The following is a 22,644-nucleotide window of genomic DNA, read 5'->3' as shown; positions in this document are numbered from 1 at the left end:
TCTGAACCCTTCTTTAATTTTTCCAGGTATGCTGACATATCTAACAAATGTGTTAGATTTATCTACGAACCCCATCTCAGTTATGTCCCTCAATCACCAGAGTTACCCCAAAACAACTGTACTTGGTTAATGACTGTTTTTTTAAAAAAACCAGGCATACGGTACAACCCAGATTTTTTTAGACCTCAGTTTTTATCTATACCCCTTTGCCTAGTGTTTCTTAATAACAGGTTTAGGGCTTTCAGAGGCTATTAGACAAAGAGATGGTTCCTGGACTACATATCATCCATAGCACTCACCTTGCCACCCTCATCAAATTTTCCCACATGAAAAAACCATTCTCGAGAACAGAACCAGGTTGGCATGATCACAGTAGGTCCGTGGGAGGTAAACACCTAGGAAAAAGGTGAAAAAATCCAGTCTTAATTAATAGAATGTCAAAACCAGTATCTGTTGGGGAACAAAGTAGACCTTATACATTCACCTGAAATCCTGCAAATACTTATGCCTATACTTAAGTTTCAGCAATTTTAAGCACTAAGAAATGCAAGTGCTTAAACTTTAGCATGTGGTTCGTGTTTAAAACGTGGTGTGTACCAGCACCTTTGAGGTGTCACAGCCCAACAGATGAATCTACTTCCTGCTTCATATTCCACAACCTTCTCTTCTATCATAAGTTGCAACACACACAGAGTACTTCAAACTTTATTGCATATTTACAGAGGTATACTGGAAATGACACTTCTATTAATAATGGCAATGTTGATACGGAAGTGAATGAATTGAGAAGAATCTTAAAAAGTTAAAGTTCTTAAACTTAACCCTACAATTGTCATGCGTTGATTTTCCACTTTATATTCCTTATGCATACATTAAGGAGGAACTTTCATTGATCTTTTATTTGTGCCAAAGACACTTAATTCTTAATCAAGCTTGGACAAATAAGATGCAATTTATTTTAAACATTACCAGAGCACTATGGATTTGCTACCCAGTGGTACCTACCTTAAAAGGCTGTTGGAAAGAAAATGCTTTAGGGACCGAAAAGGTAGTGGCTATTAATTTCATCCTCTTGACTAGTGACAGCCAAGAACTATACAAATGGTTCTTTGCAGCTTTAAACAAACTTGTTGTAAACACGACTATGAAATAAACCAGAATCTGGATTACGGAAGGTAAACCGGTTCTTTCTTTTATTACAAGATGAAGTATCTAGCCAAACAAGAGACTGAACTTGTCAAACAGAATGTGCAAAGTTAAGACAGGAGACTGCCTGCTTCCAAGAACTACATAGGAAATAAAGTGCACAGCCCGGTTTACAAGGGCAGAAGAAAGAAACCTCACAATTACTGCCAGTCTTCAAACACTAATGAAAATGCTGATCTTATGAGCAGATGATTTAATAGCATGCTATAGTGGTAATATTAATATTCTTGTATAGTTGAAATTTTTAAACATCAGCGCACGAATGTAAATTTTATCACATGCATCTAAGCATTTACATTTTAAAGGTGTTCCTCTTGATTTCAACCTGGGATGGAGCTCCTTAAGCTCTTCTTATGTCTGGCAACTTCAATTTCCACAGATAAACACGGATTTAAAGCCCAAATTTTACACACTCAGTTGTATACGGACCAACTCTCCAAGCAAATTAGATTAGAAATCTAATCAAAATTCAGCATGTGATCTACTCCCACTTTTCTTATGGCGTGAATCATCTGACCAAACACAGGCATCCACCTTAGGGTGAAATACGCTGCATGCTAACTCCAGGAACATAGTGATAGAACTTCGCTGTCTGTAAAGGGGCCCTAGGGTGACTCATCTCAATATAGACACTTAAATTTTAGGCAGTCATATTTAGTCAGAATAATCCTACCACTTAATGGCTATGACTTAATACATTAGCAGCTTGTTCATAACTGAAATACACTAGCTTAAGAGGTGCTAAATGTCAAAAACTCCCTAAAAAAGTCAGTGGGAGCTGAAAGAGTCAAAACAATCCCAGAAAACCAGAGCAGACATGATTAGTTGGTACATGGTTATTAGCTCCACACTAATTACAAGGGCAATTGAGTATGGCCTGAACCGAACAATGACCAAACAGTAATCCCAAAAGAAAACAACAGTAGGGAGAAAAGCTAGGCTAGAATGCATTGCATTGAATCTCATTTCTGAATGAAAGAAAATCTTCAAAAGAAAGTCTTGAGCCTATTGGAATACGTGAAATGTGTTTGTAGAGGCTAGAATGCCATTTCCTCGGTGCAGCCAGGTTCATCAGAGAACATAAATGCACTTAATCTTAAAGATGTAGCTCAATGTAATTAGTCATGCTCATGTGCAAAGAGCATACATCCCAAACATCTTAGATAATCTGTGTTCCATTGACGTATATACTTAAGTGAAACCAAGTAGAACAAATCTGAAACACAGAAAAGAAAAAAAAACCATCAAAATGTCACTTCTGTTAACACAGATGATATGATGATGATTATTATATAGTAGACCATCACACATTGCATACACTGATGTCTTTCCTAAATCAAACACTGCTCTATGGCTCACTGTCCATCTCAGAAAAGATACTAGAGGGGAATGACGCAGACAAAACTGAGACTGACGATGAGGTGGCTGGATTGCCACATATGATTTCAGGGTCTTATCCTTCAAGAAAGTCTTTGAACCTGGAACAGTACACCAGCTAATAGTCAATGAATTGGTAAAAAAGCTTTTTCTATATGAATATTTATAATGCGACATCAAAATAAACTTTAGGAAATCTGAATTTGTGCTGCTGCCACAATGGAGAAATTCATGTTACCTTGTCCCTTACTATACTAACAATAACATTTGTGAAGCTGAAATTCTTTTTTTTTTTTTTGTTAGCTTAGTTTTCAGCTGGATCTGCTCCCTGATCCAACTAACCACAAAAACATTAGTGTTCCCACAAAGGAGGACGTAGGAAAACAGGGCACCAAACACAGAGAGGACAGCAAGACCATTCTTTTCAGCAGCAGTATAGATAATCCATACATAATCTTTAACCTGATAGGGGGAACTGTATGCTCAAAGTCTAGATTTACAGTACATCTGCATTAATTTAAGAGCTCTCCCGCTCCTCCTACCTCTGGCTACATCCCAGTCACTTAACAGAATTGGCACTCACCTGACCCCATGGTCAGCTAGATCCGAGCACTACATCAGTATGAAAGCTACTATTTTTTTTTTTTTTTTAGTGTTAGTTTTCCATAGCCTTAGTTCTCTCAATCAGTTCACTGTGGGGTCAGACTAGCAATACTGCTGACATACTGGAGGGGGAAGGAACAAGCTTTGGAGAAGAAAACAAGACCTCCCTTTTTGGTTGTTGCCCACAGTTAATCAGTCCAGCTGTAATAAATAAAACTGCACCCTCTGTCTGAATACTTATGGTGATGGTAGGAGAACTGGCTCAGAAAAAACACTAAACTCCTAACAACTGTACTGAAACACTGCAGCATCTGCCAAACTTTTGATAGCTACCTTCAAGAGCTTTTGAAATTTCATCTGCAAGAGAAAAAAAAAAAATAACCTCAACCTTCTGCAGTTTGGAAATTCTAGATTTCAGCTTGGTTTAGTCAGATGAGAAAGTCTCCTCTGGATTTCTTTTTTGCCGACTCTTCTCATACACACTTGCCAAGGTGTTAAAAAATGGTCAGATTGGCTGACTGTGATAAAAACTGCAACTTCTCACATTGTGAGATTGCCACTCAAGATTTCATCCGTAAATCTTTTAGATTGTGTGGACTGGAACAAAAGAAACAAAGAGGACATGCTAGCCTTAATCTGAAAATCAATCAAAAGCAGAATTTGAATTATGATGCAGCTCTGTAACTGCTATGTTTAGTTTTCTTGGAAACATTCTCCAGCTCTGCCCACCAAATGTCCTGTATCACCTTGGAATCGCAAGGGGTTTTCAGTCCTCCTCAAGGAGTTAATTCAGTATGCTAGAAAGCAGTTTGGACCCGTGAACCTTTCACGCACAGCTGTATTGGAAGATTAATGCTTAATAATAGCTGTCATTAATTACATTACGCTGTATGCTGTAAAGATTATCTAAATATAACCTAGTTGAATGAAATCAACTTGTTACAAACGAACTACAGAGCTTGTACATGAAGGTATAAATCTATTCAGATTTAGAATTCCTGAAATACAGTGTTGTCATAACCAAATTGGAATCCATCTTCATCAGTTTCCAGGTGACAGAGACAGGCTGTTATTTCAGCACCGTATTTGTTAAATTATTTAGAACTTTTATTGTCATCTGGTTTTATTCCAAGGATCAAGTAGCAAGTAATTGAAACTGAAAATTTACTTTGGTTTGTTCTTGCTAACTGGCTATCGAATTACAGTCAACTATTACAGAGATTCTCTGAAAATAAATCTAAAGAATATAAAGAGTTGATAATGTGACTTTCATTTGTTGTGTTTCAAAGCTGTCAACAGCACATGTAATTCTGGTCCCCGCTGATGCTCACTTCAGATCATGTCAGCAGTCAATATGAAATTTAAGTTCCAATACTGAGAAAGGCATTCATGTGTTTATAGTAACTCTTCAAGGAAAGTTCTGTTTCCTGAACCAGCAAATCAAAACCTAACAGCAATGTGCCAAAAGAATACATGCAGATGGTGAAACAACCTTATCACATTATGTCATGCGGAATACAGAGAGGAAACCAAGCAGTTCACAATAGCAACATATTTAATCAAGGGCCCACACTGCTTTCCAATGTAACAAGCTAATTCCCCAAAATACACTACACATTTAATTCTACTTGGCATTTACAAAAATTATATCCACACAGATCAAGGATTAGAAACAATCTCCTACGTTACGATAAATAAAGTTTTCCAATACCCAGGTTCATACATTAACATGTTAGAAGGGGAAAAAGAAAACAAAATAATACAATACAATCACATGGCGGAGGGCCACAATGATTTTGTGAGCTGTGGGCAGACCGTAGGCTAAAGGACATCACTCCTGACTTAGAAAAAATCATGTATTAAGATACCAGTGCATTAATTCAGCAGTGAATGTACCAAGATCTCATTACTAAAGATTACCAGGTTTACATCCAGAATAAGGTGCGTGTGTTAGTGTGACAGAAGAGGTATGGAAGGTAGGGAAGAGAAGAAAAGAATCCTTATCCTACTTCCAAAAAATATTCGGCAAATAAGATTTTTCAAAAAAAGAATTACAACAAACTTTATTAAGCTTTAAGGAACCTAAACACCCAATCTTGTATGGATTACATTCAGTTAGTTTATATTGTACTGAATTGTTTTACCCTTTCATATGCCTATATAAATAATTGCCTGTATCACCTAATCATTGCATGCTTCGACATTAGCTGAAAATCCCTGCTCTAAAGAAGCCGGGATCTGGCACAGCAAAAAGTACATTTCAGAAATAAAACATGCCATGACTCTCCATACTGAAAGGCTGATATATACATAGTAATTCTGGTACAGGCTTGACTAAAAATCAGCATTACTTAACCTTCGCAATCCCAAACTCTACTTCACAACAAAACTAATAAAAAAGAACTCAGGAGTCCTGAGAATTGCTAATGCCAGTGAAAGCAGAGAGCATTCAGCACCTCTGAGAAGGTATTCCAGTCCTGCTCCTGGAAAAATTATGACCTACAGCTCCCCATGATTTCCTCAGGATCTGAAGCCTTAATGAAGGCTGAAATTTTTCACAGTTTGCCGGAAACAGACTCTTTGCAAGAATGGAACCACTGAGAGCAGCTGTAAGATGATGCTTTCTCCATTGCTGTATCTGTTTTGCTATATAGTGTTTCCTACCACTGTTTGAAGGGATCTACATTGTTTATTGTCTGTAACAACTAACTAGATTCTACAGCTAGTTCCCTTTTCAGTATACAGCTGGAGAGTAGGGGTACTGCACTGCAGAGATGTTCTCTTACACCTCTAAGTACAAGGCCTTCCAACATTTCAAAACTTTATTGAGGTTCAAATTAAGATACTACTAAAAAAAAAAAAAAAAGAATATTATAAAAGGGTTATAATAGTTAAGTGATCTGTCTCTCTCTCTGGTCAATCTTCCACACAAATACAGTCCAATGATCTAATCTGTGTACAAGCTGTAGTAATAATAATGTATGTTTGATACTTTTACCTACACAGCCACTGTATGATTGACAGTTAACTTCTTTGAAATACATGTAAAAAGTCTTAAACCTATTCAAAGATGCAGCCAGTCAATAGTATAGCATAGAATACCCACGTAACAAAGTACTACATGATTCATGGAGTGCCAGGAATATACATAAATGTTAAAAAAAAAAAAAAAAGATTCTGCATTCAAACTCATTAGTATCCTAGTTATAAAGGCTAAATAATAACACTTGAAAGTGTTCCCTTTCATACATAGGCTGTTTTCCTGAAAGGCCAGAAGGTTAACCAAGACATAAATGTTATTACATTAAAAACTGATGTTTGCTTTTTGTTTTATCTTTTAATGCAGATTGAAAAGACAAAATGTTCACTAAAACATATATGGTATATTTTCATACTTTCTAAAGCATATCTAAATCTCGAGGGACACAATGCATGAATCTCTCATGCAAATCCCTGCTCCCCACTTCCCTACATCCCAACACTCCAGTTCTCACGATGTAAGCAGAGGACAGTAATGGGAGGAAAGCTGGGAGGGCAGTAGTGCTGGGAGAGAAGTTGAATTCGTTCGAACTGCTGTAACGAACTCCCTTGTCCCACACAGCTTATTGCATTCTTAGTGCTTTTCACCAGGCCATTCACTTTAAGAAAAACATGATAGTCCTTTTTATAGCTATTCGACCATTATAGCAAAACATAAAATTCTATACAAATAGTATTCCCTATGTTATATAAAATTTTAATATCAAGTCTCTACACCGTTAGATGTGAAATCACCATCTGAAATGAGTAAGAGAGTGTGTATTAACATGGCATCACCTCCTCCTGACATCTCTGGCTACAACAGAGCGCCGCAAAGAAAGAAATGCAGGGTAAAGACTTCTTATATCAGGCTGCACTCTACCTACCTTTTTTTTTTAAATCTGCTGCTGAAAGGAAATCTGTTTACAAATTTTCTAAAGGTAAATATATTAACTTTGGGGTTACAGTCTAATACATATGTATTGAATTAGCTGTGGTTTTGCTTTTTGTGAGCTAGCCCATGCCAGCCTCATTGTGCTGGATAATTGAGAGCTGACTATACTGCTGAATATCTCTTTCTCGTAATTGAATGCTCCTAGTAAAACCCAATAGCAAGCGCCATTCTTCTAGTCTTTTTCAGAGCTTTTATCTACTAATGACGACGAATTAACCTACTGCTGAAACCAAAAGAATAGATGCATGCAAAGGGAATAGCCTGTATGATTTTAGCATGTCTTACATCTTTTTTTCTTGTCTGTAAGCCGCTAAAAGTGGTCTTTGTAACATCCATGCCTTAACAAGTCTCTCTAATTCTTGGAGAGTTTCCAGTATTTAGAGTCAAGTATTTACAATGGAAGAATTACTCCATCCAGTAAAATGAAGCATTCTGTACCAAGAGGTTGTCTACTTGGCTTGCTGTTTATGCTGAGCTTTCACCATGAAAGAAAGAAAACAATCTGCTTAAAGTCATATTAGCAGATACTAAATTGTGATTAGAACAAACAAGAAATCTGCTAAGAAGCAACACTGACCAATGGTCATGTAATAAGTCTTAAAAATGATCTTTCCATTTGGCTTTTGGGCATGTCCTTTAGTATTTTTGCAATGTGAAGACTGAACAGGTCTTTTAGATTTTGAGACAGTACCCAAATGAAGGTAACATAACTGAAATATTCTAAGTTATTACAACAAAATATGTATTTACACAGTGATTTTCATCTGAAAGATCTATGAAAAACAGAAGACAAAATAAATGTCCTTTTTGCAATGATAGGACAATTCTACTCTTACAGAGAGTTATAAAATCTGTAGTGTTCAGAACATTATTTGAAAGTAAGTATTATTCATTTTCTGTCTATAAAAACATCAGCTATGTTTGTAACTTATTAAACAATATTTAATAGATAACAACATACACAGCATGAAGATAATCATGCTAGCCCTGCAATGGTCTGGAAAATCCTCTTTTTTTTTTTTTGATTCACACTGTTACCTCCAGGGAACGTCTGCTTCAGTGGTAAGGAGTGCCCGCTCTGGGGAAGTATATGCTGCTGTTGGCTGAGCATTTTACTAATCTTTTCCTTTCCTACCCATCTTCCTGACGACTTCTCCTCCAATTTCATCTCCCTACATGGCGTGCAGCAAAAAAGAGAAGACTATCCTGCCGTTTAAAGTGGATGATGCTATGTCCACAATTAACAAAGCAGTCAGTTGTTTGTGTCTCAAAAACTTGCTGGCAAAGAGGAAAACAAATTCATATAAAAAGCAACCCATGACACTTCTCAAGATACCACTTTCTAAAATTAATGTTCAACTGATATGTGAGTAAACCTCCTGGCAAATCTCAACTTCAGCGAATTTTATAATGCAAGTACTTTGAGAGAGATTTGAAGGGGGAAACGGATAAAACCAGGCTTGCTAGAGATAACTCTGAGGGCAGCACGCTAATGTTTGAGGGATGGTGTGCTAGCAAGGTCCTTTGGTCTGCCATCTCAGTGGAGATAGGGGATGGAGATCCGTGCGGCAGCAAAGACACAAGGGTTATGGATGTGTTAGAAACCACGGAAGCACCTGAGAATGGTCATGTAGGAATTAGGGCTTCTCCTCCCAGAAAGGTGGCAGGATCAACAGCCCAACTGAAGTGCATCTACACCAGTGCATGAAGCATGGGCAACAAACAGGAGGAGCTGGAAGGCATCGTGCAGGAAAACTGCTGTAGTAGCCATGATACAGTAGCCATCACAGAAACATGGTGGGATGACTCGCACAACTGGAGTGCTGCAATGGATGGCTATAAACTCTTCAGAGGGGATAGGCAAGGAAGGAGAGGCAGTGGGTAGCCCTGCATGTTAGGGAGTGTTTTGATTGTCTAGAGCTTAATGATGGTGACGGTAGGGTTGAGTGTTGATGGGCAAGAATCAGGGGGAAGGCCAACAAGGCAGATATCATGGTGGGAGTCTGTTATAGACCACCTAACCAGGATGAAGAGGCAAACAAAATATTCTTATAAGCAGCTGGAAGAAGTCTCACAATCACTAAGCCCTTGTTCTTGCGGGGGACTTCAACTTACCAGATGTCTGCTGGAAATACAATACAGCAGAGAGGAAACAGTCTAGGAGTTTCCTGGAGTGTGTGGAAGATAACTTCCTAACACAGCTGGTGAGTGAGCCAACTAGGGAAGGTGCCCACTGGACCTATTGTTTGTGAACAGAGAAGGACTTGTGGGTGATGTAATGGTTGGAGGCTGTCTCGGGCATAGCAATCACAAAGTGATAGAGTTTTCGATTCTTGGAGAAGTAAGGGGGAGGGTCAGTAGAACTGCTACCTTGGACTTCTGGAGGGCAGACTTTGGCCTGTTTAGGAGGCTGGTTGACAGAGTCCCCTGGGAGGCAGTCCTGAAGGGCAAAGGAGTCCAGGAAGGCTGGACATTCTTCAAGAAGGAAATCTAAAAGGCGCAGGAGCAGGCCGTCCCCATGTGCCAAAAGACAAGCCAGCGGGGAAGAAGACCGGCCTGGCTGAACAGAGAGCTTTGGCTGGAACTCAGGAAAAAAGAAGAGTTTATGACCTTTGGAAGAAGGGGCAGGCAACTCAGGAGGACTACAAAGATGCCATGAGGTTATACAGGGAGAAAATTAGAAGGGCCAAAGCCCAACTAGAACCTAATCTTGCTACTGCAGTAAAAGACAATAAAAAATGTTTCTATAAATACACTAGCAACAAAAAAAGGGCTAAGGAGAATCTCCATTCTTTATTGGATGTGGGGAGAAACACAGTGACAAAGGATGAGGAAAAGGCTGAGGTACTTAATGCCTTCTTTGCCTCAATCTTTAATATTAAGACCAGTTTCTCTCTAGGTACCCAGCCCCCTGAGCTGGAAGACAGGGACGGGGAGCAGAATGAAGCCCCCATAATCCAAGGGGAAATGGTTAGCAACCTGCCACACCACTTAGACACAGACAAGTCTATGGGGCCAGATGGGATCCACCCACGGGTACTGGGGGAGCTGGCGCAAGTGCTCAGCAAGCCACTTTCAATCCTTTATCAGCCGTCCTGGCTAACCGGGGAGGTCCCAGTTGACTGGAGGTTAGCAAATGTGTCGCCCATCTACAAGAAGGGCCAGAAGGAGGATGTGGGGAACAACAGGCCTGTCAGTCTGCCCTCAGTGCTGGGGAAGGCTATGGAGCAGATCATCCTGAGTGCCATCATGCTGCATGGACAGGACAAGCAGGTGATCAGGCCCAGTCAGCATGGGTTTATGAAAGGCAGGTCCTGCTTGACTAACCTGACCTCCTTCTATGACAAGGTGACCCGCCCAGTGGATGAGGGAAAGGCTGTGGATGTTGTCTACCTAGACTTTAGTAAAGCTTTTGACACGGTTTCCCACAGCATTCTCCTGGAGAAACTGGCTGCTCATGGCTTGGATGGGCATACTCTTTGCTGGGTAAAGAACTGGCTGGATGGCCAGGCCCAAAGAGTCATGGTGAATGGAATTAAATCCAGTTCGCTGCCAGTCACAAGCGGTGTTCCCCAGGGCTCAGTATTGGGGCCAGTTCTGTTTAGTATTTTTATCAATGACCTAGACGAGGGGATCAAGTGCATTCTCAGTAAGTTTGCGGACAACACCAAGGTGGGCAGGAGTGTTGGTCTGCTTGAAGGTAGGAAGGCTCTGCAGAGGGACCTGGACAGGCTGGATCGATGGGCTGAGGCCAATTGCATGAGGTTCAACAAGGCCAAGTGCCAGGTCCTGCACTTGGGTCACAACAACCCCATGCAATGCTACAGGCTTGGGGAAGAGTGGCTGGAAAGCTGCCCAGAACAAAAGGACCCGGGGGTGTTGGTTGACAGCTGCCTGAATATGAGCCAGCAGTGTGCCCAGGTGGCCAAGGCGGCCAATGGCATCCTGGCTCGTATCAGGAATAGCATGGCCAGCAGGACTAGGGAAGTGATCGTGCCCCTGTACTCAGCACTGGTGAGGCCGCACCTCGAATACTGTGTTCAGTTTTGGGCCCTTCACTACAAGAGAGACATTGAGGGGCTGGAGCGTGTCCAGAGAAGGGCAACGAAGCTGGTGAAGGGTCTGGAGCAGAAGTCTTATGAGGAGCGGCTGAAGGAACTGGGGTTGTTTAGCCTGGAGAAAAGGAGGCTGAGGGGAGACCTTATCGCTCTCTACAATTACCTGAAAGGAGGTTGTAGAGAGGTGGGGGTCGGTCTCTTCTCCCAAGTAACAAGTCATAGGACAAGAGGAAACGGCCTCAAGTTGTGCCAGGGAAGGTTTAGTTTGGATATTAGGAAAAATTTATTTACTGAAAGGGTTGTCAAGCATTGGAAAAGGCTGCCCAGGGAAGTGGTTGAGTCACCACCTCTAGAGGTATTTAAAAGACGTGTAGCTGTGGTGCTTAGGGACACGGTTTAGTGGTAGACTTGGCAGTGTTAGGTTTACATTTGGACTTGACAACCTTAAAGGTCTCTTCCAACCTAAACGATTCTATGAAATGGGTGAATATCCGCCTAAGCCTCATATATCCATACATTCCTATTATCAGACTATTATAATTATCCTCAAATTTATTAAATGAATTTTTGTAATAAGAAATCATCTCTAGAAAACTGCTTCAGTATGCTATGTGAATCTGATAATAAGCAAATTATCTTGAAATATATGCCAATTCATCTATAAAAGCTACATTTATCTTGTGAAGATTACTCACATCTTCTCTACTAGCAACAAGTCTTCTTTTCTAATTTAAATTCAGCAAAAGAACTGCAAGTTGTGATCTTCCAAAAACAGCTGAAGCATTTTAGCCATGCACCCAGTTTCATGATCAGAATGTTCAAAGAATGAAAGAGGAAGTCAATTCTGCAACAGATATGAAAAAGATTTTTTACATTCTTTTTTAATACCTTTTTCTTATCCTGTCCTGCAGAAATATTTACACCTAAAAGCACAGTAAATATGTACTATCTGGCACTGAGCATGTATCATTAGCAAAGCGTAATGGCATCCTAGAAACATGGCAGCAAAAAGGGTCTTGCTATAATTTCAAAGAAAAAATATTGATAACTATCTAAAGGAAGCCAACTGAATCAGAAAAGAAAAAAATGATTTTTCAGCTGTCAAAAAGCTGAAAATCAGTGGAGGAAACAGATGCTAGAATTGTACTTAATGTAACTTAAAATTTGAAAGCAGAACAGCATTTTTGGCTATATGGAAAACCAAATACAGTTATAGCACCAGCTGGGAAGGATCTACTAAGCAGCTCTTGTGATTTATATCTTCAAAAGTTTCATGGGTCACTCAACATAAACACCTTTGTTTGTCACACACATCCTGCTACAATGATTAAGATTTAAATAAGGTTTCAAATCTCTGAATTACAAATTCTGAAAAAAGTAGTGTAAAACACAAAAGCACAATAACAATCTATCTTAAAAATATCATGTTTAACAAATATTTAATAATTCTAATTTCCTTGTCATTACTTTGTAAAATTTAGGTTAAATCTTTGATAATTTTCCCAAAACTCCATGAAATTGATATCAAGAACTTTGCACATGCTACTTGTAAAAAATAAAATAAGATAAAACACAGCAATCCAAGAGGAACTTCCAGCAAAGCTTTCTCTATATATTTTCTAATAATCATTGATGCAAATTATTATGAAAATTGGTCCAGCCTTTTCTGTCGTAAGGGAAGACACCAGCTTGGACATTCCTATAGGGAACAGCAAATCCCTCTGTCAGCATGGATGGAGCGTTCAGTGTTACAAACTAAGCAAATGAGGAGTTTCACTGCAACAAACAAGTCGTGGTGACAAACAACTACAACGCTGAAGCTCAAGTACAATGCTAGCTAACAAAAAATTAGAAAGAGTAAGAGTACTAATCAGATCTCCCAATGAGGCTTTATCTAACTTGGCTTTGTATTAAGCACAATAAATATACCAACAATACTTATTCCTCTTTCTTATTAAATATTTATATTTCTTATAAAATATCTTCGTATTTGTTGCATTAAGACATTATGACTTCTAACTACTATTTTGACTCTAGACATCCACTGACATCTATGAGAAATTAAGCTTCTAATTAACCACACGCATGATTTCTAAACCTGAAACTCTGAGTCCCTGCACAAGATGCAAAAAAAGCACTTGTCTAGAATTAAGGCAGCCCTGCCCTGCAGTATTGCTGAACACACTCAGTTAGAGTTCCTCCTGGCCAGCACAGGCAATTCTGGCTGTTCTCAATCTAGTTCAGAAACACCTACAACCTCCTCTGCATTGCATAAGAAACTCAGCAAATCTAACACACTGGGAATTTGACTCCTGTGTTTGGTTTAATAATATCCAACACAAGCACTATAACCTCTTTTTGGAAGTGTGGATCTCTGCCCTTTTCAAAACTGCACCACTTCACAGAGGACTCCTATGTAAAAATAAATTACAGAACAGAAGGATCCACATATTGCAGTAACAGAGTCTAAGTTCCAAAACCAGCATAACCTCAAAAATAACCTGATAAATCCTAATACAGGAAACCATTGCTTTAGTAGCATATATGTAGGTAAGCTGCATATGTTTAAATATTGAGCTAGGTTGAGACACTTATGAACAGCAATTTTTCACACATGCACATGTGTTATTCTGCCCCAGCAAAATTCTTTGGAGATTGGAAGGAGAAAAAGGCAGCTTTTTAAAGAGAAAATGGATCTTGAAATATATGCCAATTCATCTATAAAAGCTACATGTATGTTGTGAAGATTACTCACATCTTCTCTACTAGCAACAAGTCTTCTTTTCTAGTTTAAATTCAGCAAAAGAACTGCAAGTTGTGATCTTCCAAAAACAGCTGAAGCATTTTAGCCATGCACCCAGTTTCATGATAATAAACATGTTCTTCCCCTTCAAAAAAAACCCCTTCAAATACTGCCAAAAGACCATAAAACTAACAAGGTATAATACCTTCAGGACTTGTTACTCTGGCATACTTCAACCAACACCCTGTGAAAAACAACAGCAAAGCTGGACCTATGAAATATAGCCTGTTTTAGTGCAATAACTGGTCACCAAGGTACCAGCCAAAGATGAAAGAGGGAACTCCAACAGCAGGTCTCTGGACTCAAACCTTCAAACTCGGCAACATCATTTCTAAATATGCAAAAAATAATGACTGGCAAGTCTTCCAGCTTGCTAATGAAAATGAAGAGAAGACATCAGCTCTTTAAAGCTTGTGGAACATGAGAAGATGTCCCGTTCAGTTAAAATTTCAATTTATTTTTCTACTTCACTGAAACGTGAGAAATCTTAATTCTAAGAAAAAGTAGAAAACATGGTGCTGTATGTTCTTGCTGCTATCTGTACTGTACGACTGCCATGGAGGATGAGGAAAGAAAATACCCTCCAGGCTGAGAACCACTCCCCCTTTAATAGAAGTACCAGGGGAAAAGTACCAGAAAGTACCAGGAAACACTTACTTTAACCTATACACATGCTTTAGCTGCTTCCTTGCACCAGCTGTGCCAACTTTTTAGCACTGAAGCAAGTGTGACACTTCAGGCACTTTAATTTGAATTAGGTTGTTTCTAATAACCTCTTCTCTTCATTTCCAAGGGGAACTTCTCACATGTTTCATTCTATACAATGATACTATGTTTATACCAACTGCCACTTAGAAAAGACATAAACCAGGTTTATATACAGTATCTGCAAAATGTAAAGTTAAAAAATTACACAAAGCTGCTGTACAGTGTTTTAAGTTAAATGGAAGATGTTTCTGTTTCCACTTACATCAGTGAAAATATAGACTACCTTCGCTGACTTCAGTAGAATTACTGCATTCAGTGCACAACTGGATGTAATGTTTGTACCTTCTGATCCATAATACATTTCTGACGTATCTACAAGATCCTTTGCAGGCAGACATAAGCTCTCTTGGAGGGAGGAGGTATGTTAGTTCAGGAGTAGTGCCAAGCCAAGCCTGGACACACGGCTTCCAATCAGATCAATGAGTCAGCAAAATTAATTCATCTTTGAATGGGATAAAACTCTGACCTGGGATAAAACTCCTCATCTTCTGCATTCAGAAGAATGCATCAACATACCCAGAATGGAAGGCATTTCTGCTGATTTATGAGGCCTTCTAAAATGGCTTGTCCAAACACCAGGTCATTTGGACATCAAGAGTGTACCTGAAAGACTTTAAGAAAGTATAAATATTTTAAAGCACAGCTGCAATTAAAAAAACTCCCATTTTCACACACACAGAGCAAGATAACGGACACTTTTATTTTATCACCACCAAAAGATGACTGAACAAGTTTTACTCAGCCTTATCACATTACTTTTGAGATTTCTGTGGCAGGCTGGGCTTTTTCTCAATTTCCATGTTGCAGAGTCCCCAACTTCCAAGCTATCAGTCCAGATTCCAAGCTATTAGTCCTCCCCTTCGCATTTGCCCTGCTAATTCCACTGAGCTCTGCTGGCCACCCCATCCCATCGTCTTCTCTCAAGTGCCTGCTTTCATTAAATGAAGGAAGGGTGTGTCTTCCAGTTTTACTTTAGGGAACGCAAAATAAACAAGTTGTCCTTTGAAGGAAAAGGATAGGAAAATAACAAGGCCTTCAAGAAAAGAAAAAAAAAAAGAATAGAAGAACAAAAGGAGAAAACTTGAAACCTCCTACGCTGTCACAGCTTTTCTGGTCCTTGCATTCTGTTTAAATATTTTTCTAACAGTCAAGCAGTCAAACAGTTCAAAATAACATAATACATATGCTGTACAACAACTAGCAGACCTGGATTACCTCATTTCTGCTGCCACATGAGACCTATCACCTCTTCACACGAATTGAAATAAATAAATAAAAGGAAACTTAAGATCAATGCCATGACAAATGATTCAAACCTCATCCTTTCTTTTGCTAAACCTTAGAAAGCTAATTATATCTTTTGATAACAAAGTGTTCATTGTAGCTCAAAGAAAATAGTGTATTTATGATCTAAGTATTTTTGGCAGAAGTATACTAATACAAACTATAATATGATGGAATTAGTTAAAAAATTTTTATTTCAAATAAAAAGGTACGTACCTTGAGGGGTTACTTTATCTTTTGAGCTACACACAAGATTACAAGGATGGCTATCATTGATTCAAATCAACTCATTCAAGTTAAAAAACACCATGCTTTCTTCCTACAAACCATGCATTTCCTAATGATGACACTTTATAGAAACTGCAAATTACTCTAGCTTCAGTAGTTGTTTACTAAAAACGGATCTCAATGTTTACTGTACTAAACTAAATATTATAAGTCAGAAGTACTACCAAAGAAGCATGGGTACATACAAATATGTTCCTCTTGGATTGCAGATGTTATTTTCACAGGGTGGCAACTTTTACAATCTGAAGTGAGGTTTTTTTCAGTAATGAACACTGATAGAAAGGTTTGCTTTTTAAGCATATTTCATGCATTTCATTCCTTCCCTTTATGAAAAAACGTCTGGGTCAATGTTCTTTTTGTTTAAATCAAACTATGCATAGTTTTGACAGCATTTTAGTGTTTCACTAATTTTGTCAGTATTATCACCTGTTGTCACAATAGTCTTGTCATTCTAAATTGTTCTAGACATAATTTCCTTCCTTAACTTACGAAGAGGAATAAGGTAAGTAATTGGTATTCTCCAATTCAACATAATTTCTCGTTAGCCAGCTGTAATCAGAAGATATCCTTAGCATTACAGCTGCTTCACAAATCCAACAACGATTTTAAATGTCAATATTTAAAATAGCAACAGAAGTTAAAATCCAAAATCCATTCCACACTAAAAACCATAATCGTCAGGAATGTCCTTTATGTTCTAAATATTTCCATTTAGTTGAAATAAACCATTCTCTTGACAAAAACATGAAAGCAAGGCTTTTTCTAATGCAAGAGAAAACTAAGAACTTTTATGCTTCACATTTGAAGCTCTTCCTGAGTGTGCAGTTTCAAAACCAGTTTCTGTCAGTCCAGTCAATGCTGCACTGCTCCTAAATGAGCCCTTGGACTGCAAATGAACCCTGTAGCTTTAAAGTAATTGCAGAAACACAGAAATGTATTATATGCTACTATGTGGGCCTGTACTATAATTCATTTTCAACAGCTGGAGCAAAGTATGAGATTTTTACAGCATATTACTTTGCCATTGTTGCTGCTTTTCATAAACAAGATAAATTGTCCTGCAACACATTGGCCTGTGCCCTACAACTCCAAGGCAGTCCAGACCTTGTGTGGTGGGCTGACCTGGGCCGGCTGCCAGGTGCCCATCAAGCCGCTCTCTCACTCCCCCTCCTCAGCAGGACAAGAGGAGAAAATAAGATGTAAAAACTCATGGGTCAAGATAAAGGCATTTTAATGAAAAAAAGCAAAGGCTGCACATGGAAGCAAATAAAAAAAAAAAAAATACAACAAACAAAAAAATCCCAAGATGATTTATTCTCTACTTCCCATCAGCAGGTGATGTCCAGCCGCTTCCTGGGAAGTGGGGCCTCAGTAAGCATGGTGGCTCCTTTGGAAGACAAATGCCTTAATAACAAATGCCCCCCCCCCCCCCCCCTTGCTTTCTCTTCGCTTTTATTGCTGAGCATGACATCATACTGTAGGAATATCCCTTTGGTCAGCTGGGGTCAGCTGTCCCAGCTGCGTCCCCTCCCAACCTCTTGCCCACCCCCAGCCTACTGGGGGAGTTGCAGAGGGGCAGTTGCAGAGACAGCCTTGATGCTGTGGGATCACTGCTCAGCAATAGCAAAAACACTGCTGTGCCATCAGCACCAGCTACAAACACAAAGCACAGCACTATATGGGCTGCTGTGGGGAAAGTTAACTTCACCCCAGCCAGACCCAATACACTTTGATTTGTACTTTTTAAGAGTTTTTTAAAAGGGCTTGTGCATTCTGTCAGTAAAATCAAGCAATCTCCTTAAGCTGCTGTGCTTCTGAATATTTGCCAATATTTTAAGTTATTTTGTTAGCAGTTGATATCAGTGAGCAAAACCATGAGGTTTTTAAATGTTTATCTAAAAATTAAAAGCTTGGCTACATATTTAGCCCTCAGTTAAGAGGAGTAAATAGCTTTCCCTAAATTCAGCAAAAGACAGAACCTGGTGCTAAAATCTCAAATAAGTAACTCAAGATCTGATGACAGATCACAAGTTTCAATCCTGTAAGGAGAAAATTCTTTACTTAAAAGAAAGGCTCTTGGAACTCATAGATGATTTATGTCACCCTTGGGCATTTCTCTCTTGGTCTCAAAATAAAAAAGAAATTGTTAACACAATCTTCTGATCAAAGAGCATCACTAGGAAACAGAATACCAATTTTTCTTTTTGTGTTTGAAAAGGTAAAACATCAGTGTGCTCTGGGAAAAAAGAAAAATAATCACAAATAGAATTATGAAAGAAAGATTGAAAGATAAAGGAAGATTAAAATTCAGCTCTGCTGCTAGATATGCTGTCAGCCTCCTATGCAGACGTTCCACACTAAAAATGCCCAGACACTGTTCAGGTGCAGACTGCTGAAATCTCTCTCGAGATGACAATTACAGTATCTGACCTGTATGCAGCAAAACCAAACTATATTCAAGTTTCAGTATGGAATAGGTAACTGAAGCGATAGGAGGAAAGAGAAGGAGAGAAATGGAGGGGGGGAAGGCGATAGAAATAAAAGTACCCTGTGGAGACCCTTGGGCAGGACCCAAAAGCTGCAGATAGGACTGCAAAAACTTGTAGAAAAACCTACAAGGCTTGGAACAGCGAGCAAAGAAATTGCTTACCTTTGCTTCCTTTATGCTTTATTCAGGAAAAAAAATCAGATTTTGCATGGATAAAGAAATTAGACTATTACAAGAAATATCTGCTGCTTTCATCAGCTTATCCCATAACAGAAACAACTCACAAGACCCCAAAGCCTGCCTATCTACTCAACTCAAAAGGGGTGATGTTGTGTATAAGGCTAATACCTTTCAACATGTCTCAACACATCTCGTAACTCCAGAGTTGAGTCTAATTCACATGAAGTCATCTTAAAGAAAAACAAAAGTAACATGATATACCAATTTATTTTATAAATGTCTGCATTTACAGACTAAAACATGTGGATTTGGTTTTAATTTAATCTACATAGTTTTATTGATGAGCTTCCTAAATCCATCCTAAATCACCCTACATCAACTAGGTGACTGTAAATTAATTTTAATACATTTTCTCACTCTTTGCTGAGCGGTAGAGGCTATTAGAATATATAATAAAAATTCCTTTTACAGATTTCATACGATACATGGAACATGGAGAGAATCATTTCAGTCATTAATCAATAATTACTTCCTTGCCATTAACATTTACTTTTTTCTCTGAAAGTTTATGATTCACAGAAAGCAGAAACAACAGATGAGTAAGGAAAACAGTCAAACAGTTTTTATTTGTCTTTTCATAAACATTGCCTCACAATGGAATCTGCTTGAAGCTTAAGGTTTAGCCCAGTATACAATACATTCCTAATAAGAGGAATTAAGATCGTGGTCTGATAGAAACGGTTGCAGTAGCAACTTACGAAGAGAACCCAGGGGATGCACTTGCATGGAATATATATTTGGCATATACCAAAATAAATCCAACCAAACATAAAGCTTGTTCACAGTTACGCCTCATTTCATATTTGAATATAGACCACATGTTTGAGGATTAAGCTGGTGAACCCAATCTGTCTCTTCCAGGAAACAGTAATGTAACAATTGGGCTATAGAACTGTCAATTATTTCTTACAGACCAGCTGCGCATGAAGCATGTTGTGCTCCAAAACACAGACCCTTACTACAAGAAGACCACCTTCTGTAACAAGAGCCTTAAACTCAAAACACACCCATGTGTAATTGAGCCAGTAGTCTTTCCACAAGAGGAAAAAAACCTACACACATTAATACTGCAAAGAGGACACCCACTGCATTTCAGAGCTCTCCCAGTCTGAGGTGGACTTCAAATATCCCTTTTTTCATTTAATACTTCATTTACTGGGAGTGTCTTTTTTATCATTTTGTATAGAAAAGAAACAAAAAAAGGGAAATTGCACTTGTACTTTCTCCATCTACTTTATTGCTGCCCAAATGATGTTTCACCAGACAGCAAGCAGACCTCTGTGGAGAAAATAGCCTGCCAAATTCTAGAATTACAGGTTAAAAAACAGACACGAGCCAAATGAGCAGCACAGGATCCATAAATCTCAGGCAACACTAAATTGAACTGAAGCTTATTTTTCCTTTTGATCTCACTCAGCAGATTAACCAGGCTTTTCCAGCGATCAGTACCTAATACTTTGAAAAAAGACACACAGAAAGGCTGACAGTTCTTATAAGTCATTTCCAATACTTATGCTTTTTCTTCAACTCTTTTCAAGAGTTGATACTTGCACATGACTTCAGAGGTATACAGAAAAGATGGATAGTAAATCCTGATGGGGAAAAAGGCCCCTGTTGCTTCTTGTCTTGCACTTCTAAGAAAGTAAATGTTAATGTTATGAGTTATGTTAATGACTTATGTTAAAAAGTCATGTTTAATCATATATGTTTTGTAAAAAGCTTCCAGGCAATAAGAGCTGAAGCAAGAGTCACAACCTTGTTTATGTGAGTACCTCTTTTTCCTTTAGAAGACAAACTTACCGATAAAGTACATCAGGTTGTTAAATGTACTACAGAAATAAGTCAATAAAGTCTCAGGTAGGAATCAGAATGAAGTGGAAGAAATAACCACCGGTAAAATTCAGAGAGTCACAACAGCCTTAAAGAAACCATGACTCACAAAGTTACTAAAAAATGTCTCTTCTAAACAATCAAAAGCTTCTTATTTTTGGATGCACATTGATTTTCATTATTTGAAGAGTCTCCCTGTAAAAACTTCCCTTAAATGACCGTATTACAGGAGCAGGGTACAGTTCCTTCAATCTTTTTAAACATTGCACAAGAAAAGTCTCCTGCAGTGGAGAATTCAATTTTGTCCTTCAAATCACCTGACTGACTTACTAAACCAAACATGCATAAGGTTACATAATCTTATGCATAACATAACCTTATTCTGCATATATAGCCTTATTACATAACAAACATGCAACAGCAAAATGGACACATTTTAGAAATGTCAGTCTAAACAAAGATGTACATGATTTTGTGTAAGAATACACCTGCAGGAACAAGACAGAGTTGTTGAAATTCTGTTCCAAGCTGACACCACAAGACTTTTAAGTCTAAAGATACAGTGCCCATGAGTAAATATTTTCACTTACAAGCAGTACTGCTGCCTGTCAGACAGGTGCTTATTTTTTTATTTTATAATAAATGCTTGAGGAATACACTGATGACAGAAAAAGGCCATGATAAAAGCACGTACCTCATGTTCCAAAATTATACTTTCTGTTTGCAGCATTTGTATTCATCTCCATATATTTCCAATCCTATGACAGAAGTTTTTGATACAAGAATAGGGCCTAAAATGAGACTTAGAATACTTTAATGGAGTATCACTTCAAGAAATGAGGTAAACATTTTACTTCTACTATGAAACACTGACGTGAATGGTTCAAATGCAATTCCATGCAGGTCAGAAGTACGCCTTCTCTCAGTAATCAATACAGAGTTAGGATTGTAGGCTGTAGATTTTGGCAGCTTCCCTGTGTCACACTGTGGCAAGCATGATCTGAAAACTCTGAACATAATTCAGTATTGAGACAGGAAAAGAGATTAGAAATGAAAATCTTGTTCAAAGTTGATACTTATGCCAGACCCACCAAGTTGCTTAGAGAAAGCTTTATACAGAGAGTTAAAGCTGCTTTGTTAGGCAGCTTTAGAAATATTTTGAGCTGTGGGAATTTCTCCCCAGATCTCCCTTCTCCCCTCCCTTTTTTAAATAAGAACTTTTATGAACCAGTATTCAACTCCAAACTTCAGAAAGTGTACAGGGCCATTGGGTCATCTGCATTACAATGCTTGATTCATCATGTATTTATATCATAAATTATGTTTCACTGTAAGAAAAATAATTTCCTGTCAAAATGAAAATGCTCAATTTTGACAGTTAATTTATATGCCTGACCAAAAAATAGACCCCAGCCAAAAGGCCTCATTAACTTAATTTTAGCTAATGCATACCCATATGGAGGCAGAAAAGACAAGTACAGATTCATAATTTCATTATCTGGATCAGAAGATTATTTTTGAATATGGGAAGAATGGCCTCAAACCGCTATAAACATATACACTGTAGAGATACTGGACTACTAACCACATCTGTATTGGTTACATCCATATTTTAGTAAACTTTTAGGTTTTTCCTTATGAAATCTAGGATACTTACCTTAGTAGTTTTAAGCTTCAAGCGATCTCAATTTTTCTCTTAGAAACTTTTTTTGGGGAGAGAAATATT

The 22,644-nt window shown here is 38.4% G+C and overlaps 1 protein-coding gene across 9 annotated transcripts in view; it reads right to left on the bottom strand.

The window, feature by feature from the left end:
• The window catches only part of QTGAL (queuosine-tRNA galactosyltransferase), a 148,102-nt gene that overhangs the window by 49,482 nt on the left and 75,976 nt on the right, over nucleotides 1-22,644 (bottom strand). For all 9 annotated transcript variants that reach the window (XR_012778088.1, XR_012778090.1, XM_075518534.1 and 6 more), the window contains exon 7: nucleotides 300-395. Coding sequence is in view for 7 of the 9 variants with exons in the window: in XM_075518534.1 (XP_075374649.1) it covers nucleotides 300-395 (96 nt within the window). In the remaining 2 variants the exon portion in view is untranslated. The remainder of the gene's footprint in view (nucleotides 1-299; nucleotides 396-22,644) is intronic.

Source organism: Mycteria americana, chromosome 16 (genome assembly GCF_035582795.1).
Source record: "Mycteria americana isolate JAX WOST 10 ecotype Jacksonville Zoo and Gardens chromosome 16, USCA_MyAme_1.0, whole genome shotgun sequence".
In the NCBI taxonomy this organism is placed as follows: Eukaryota; Metazoa; Chordata; class Aves; order Ciconiiformes; family Ciconiidae; genus Mycteria; species Mycteria americana.
This window is presented reverse-complemented; position numbering and strand designations above follow the sequence as displayed.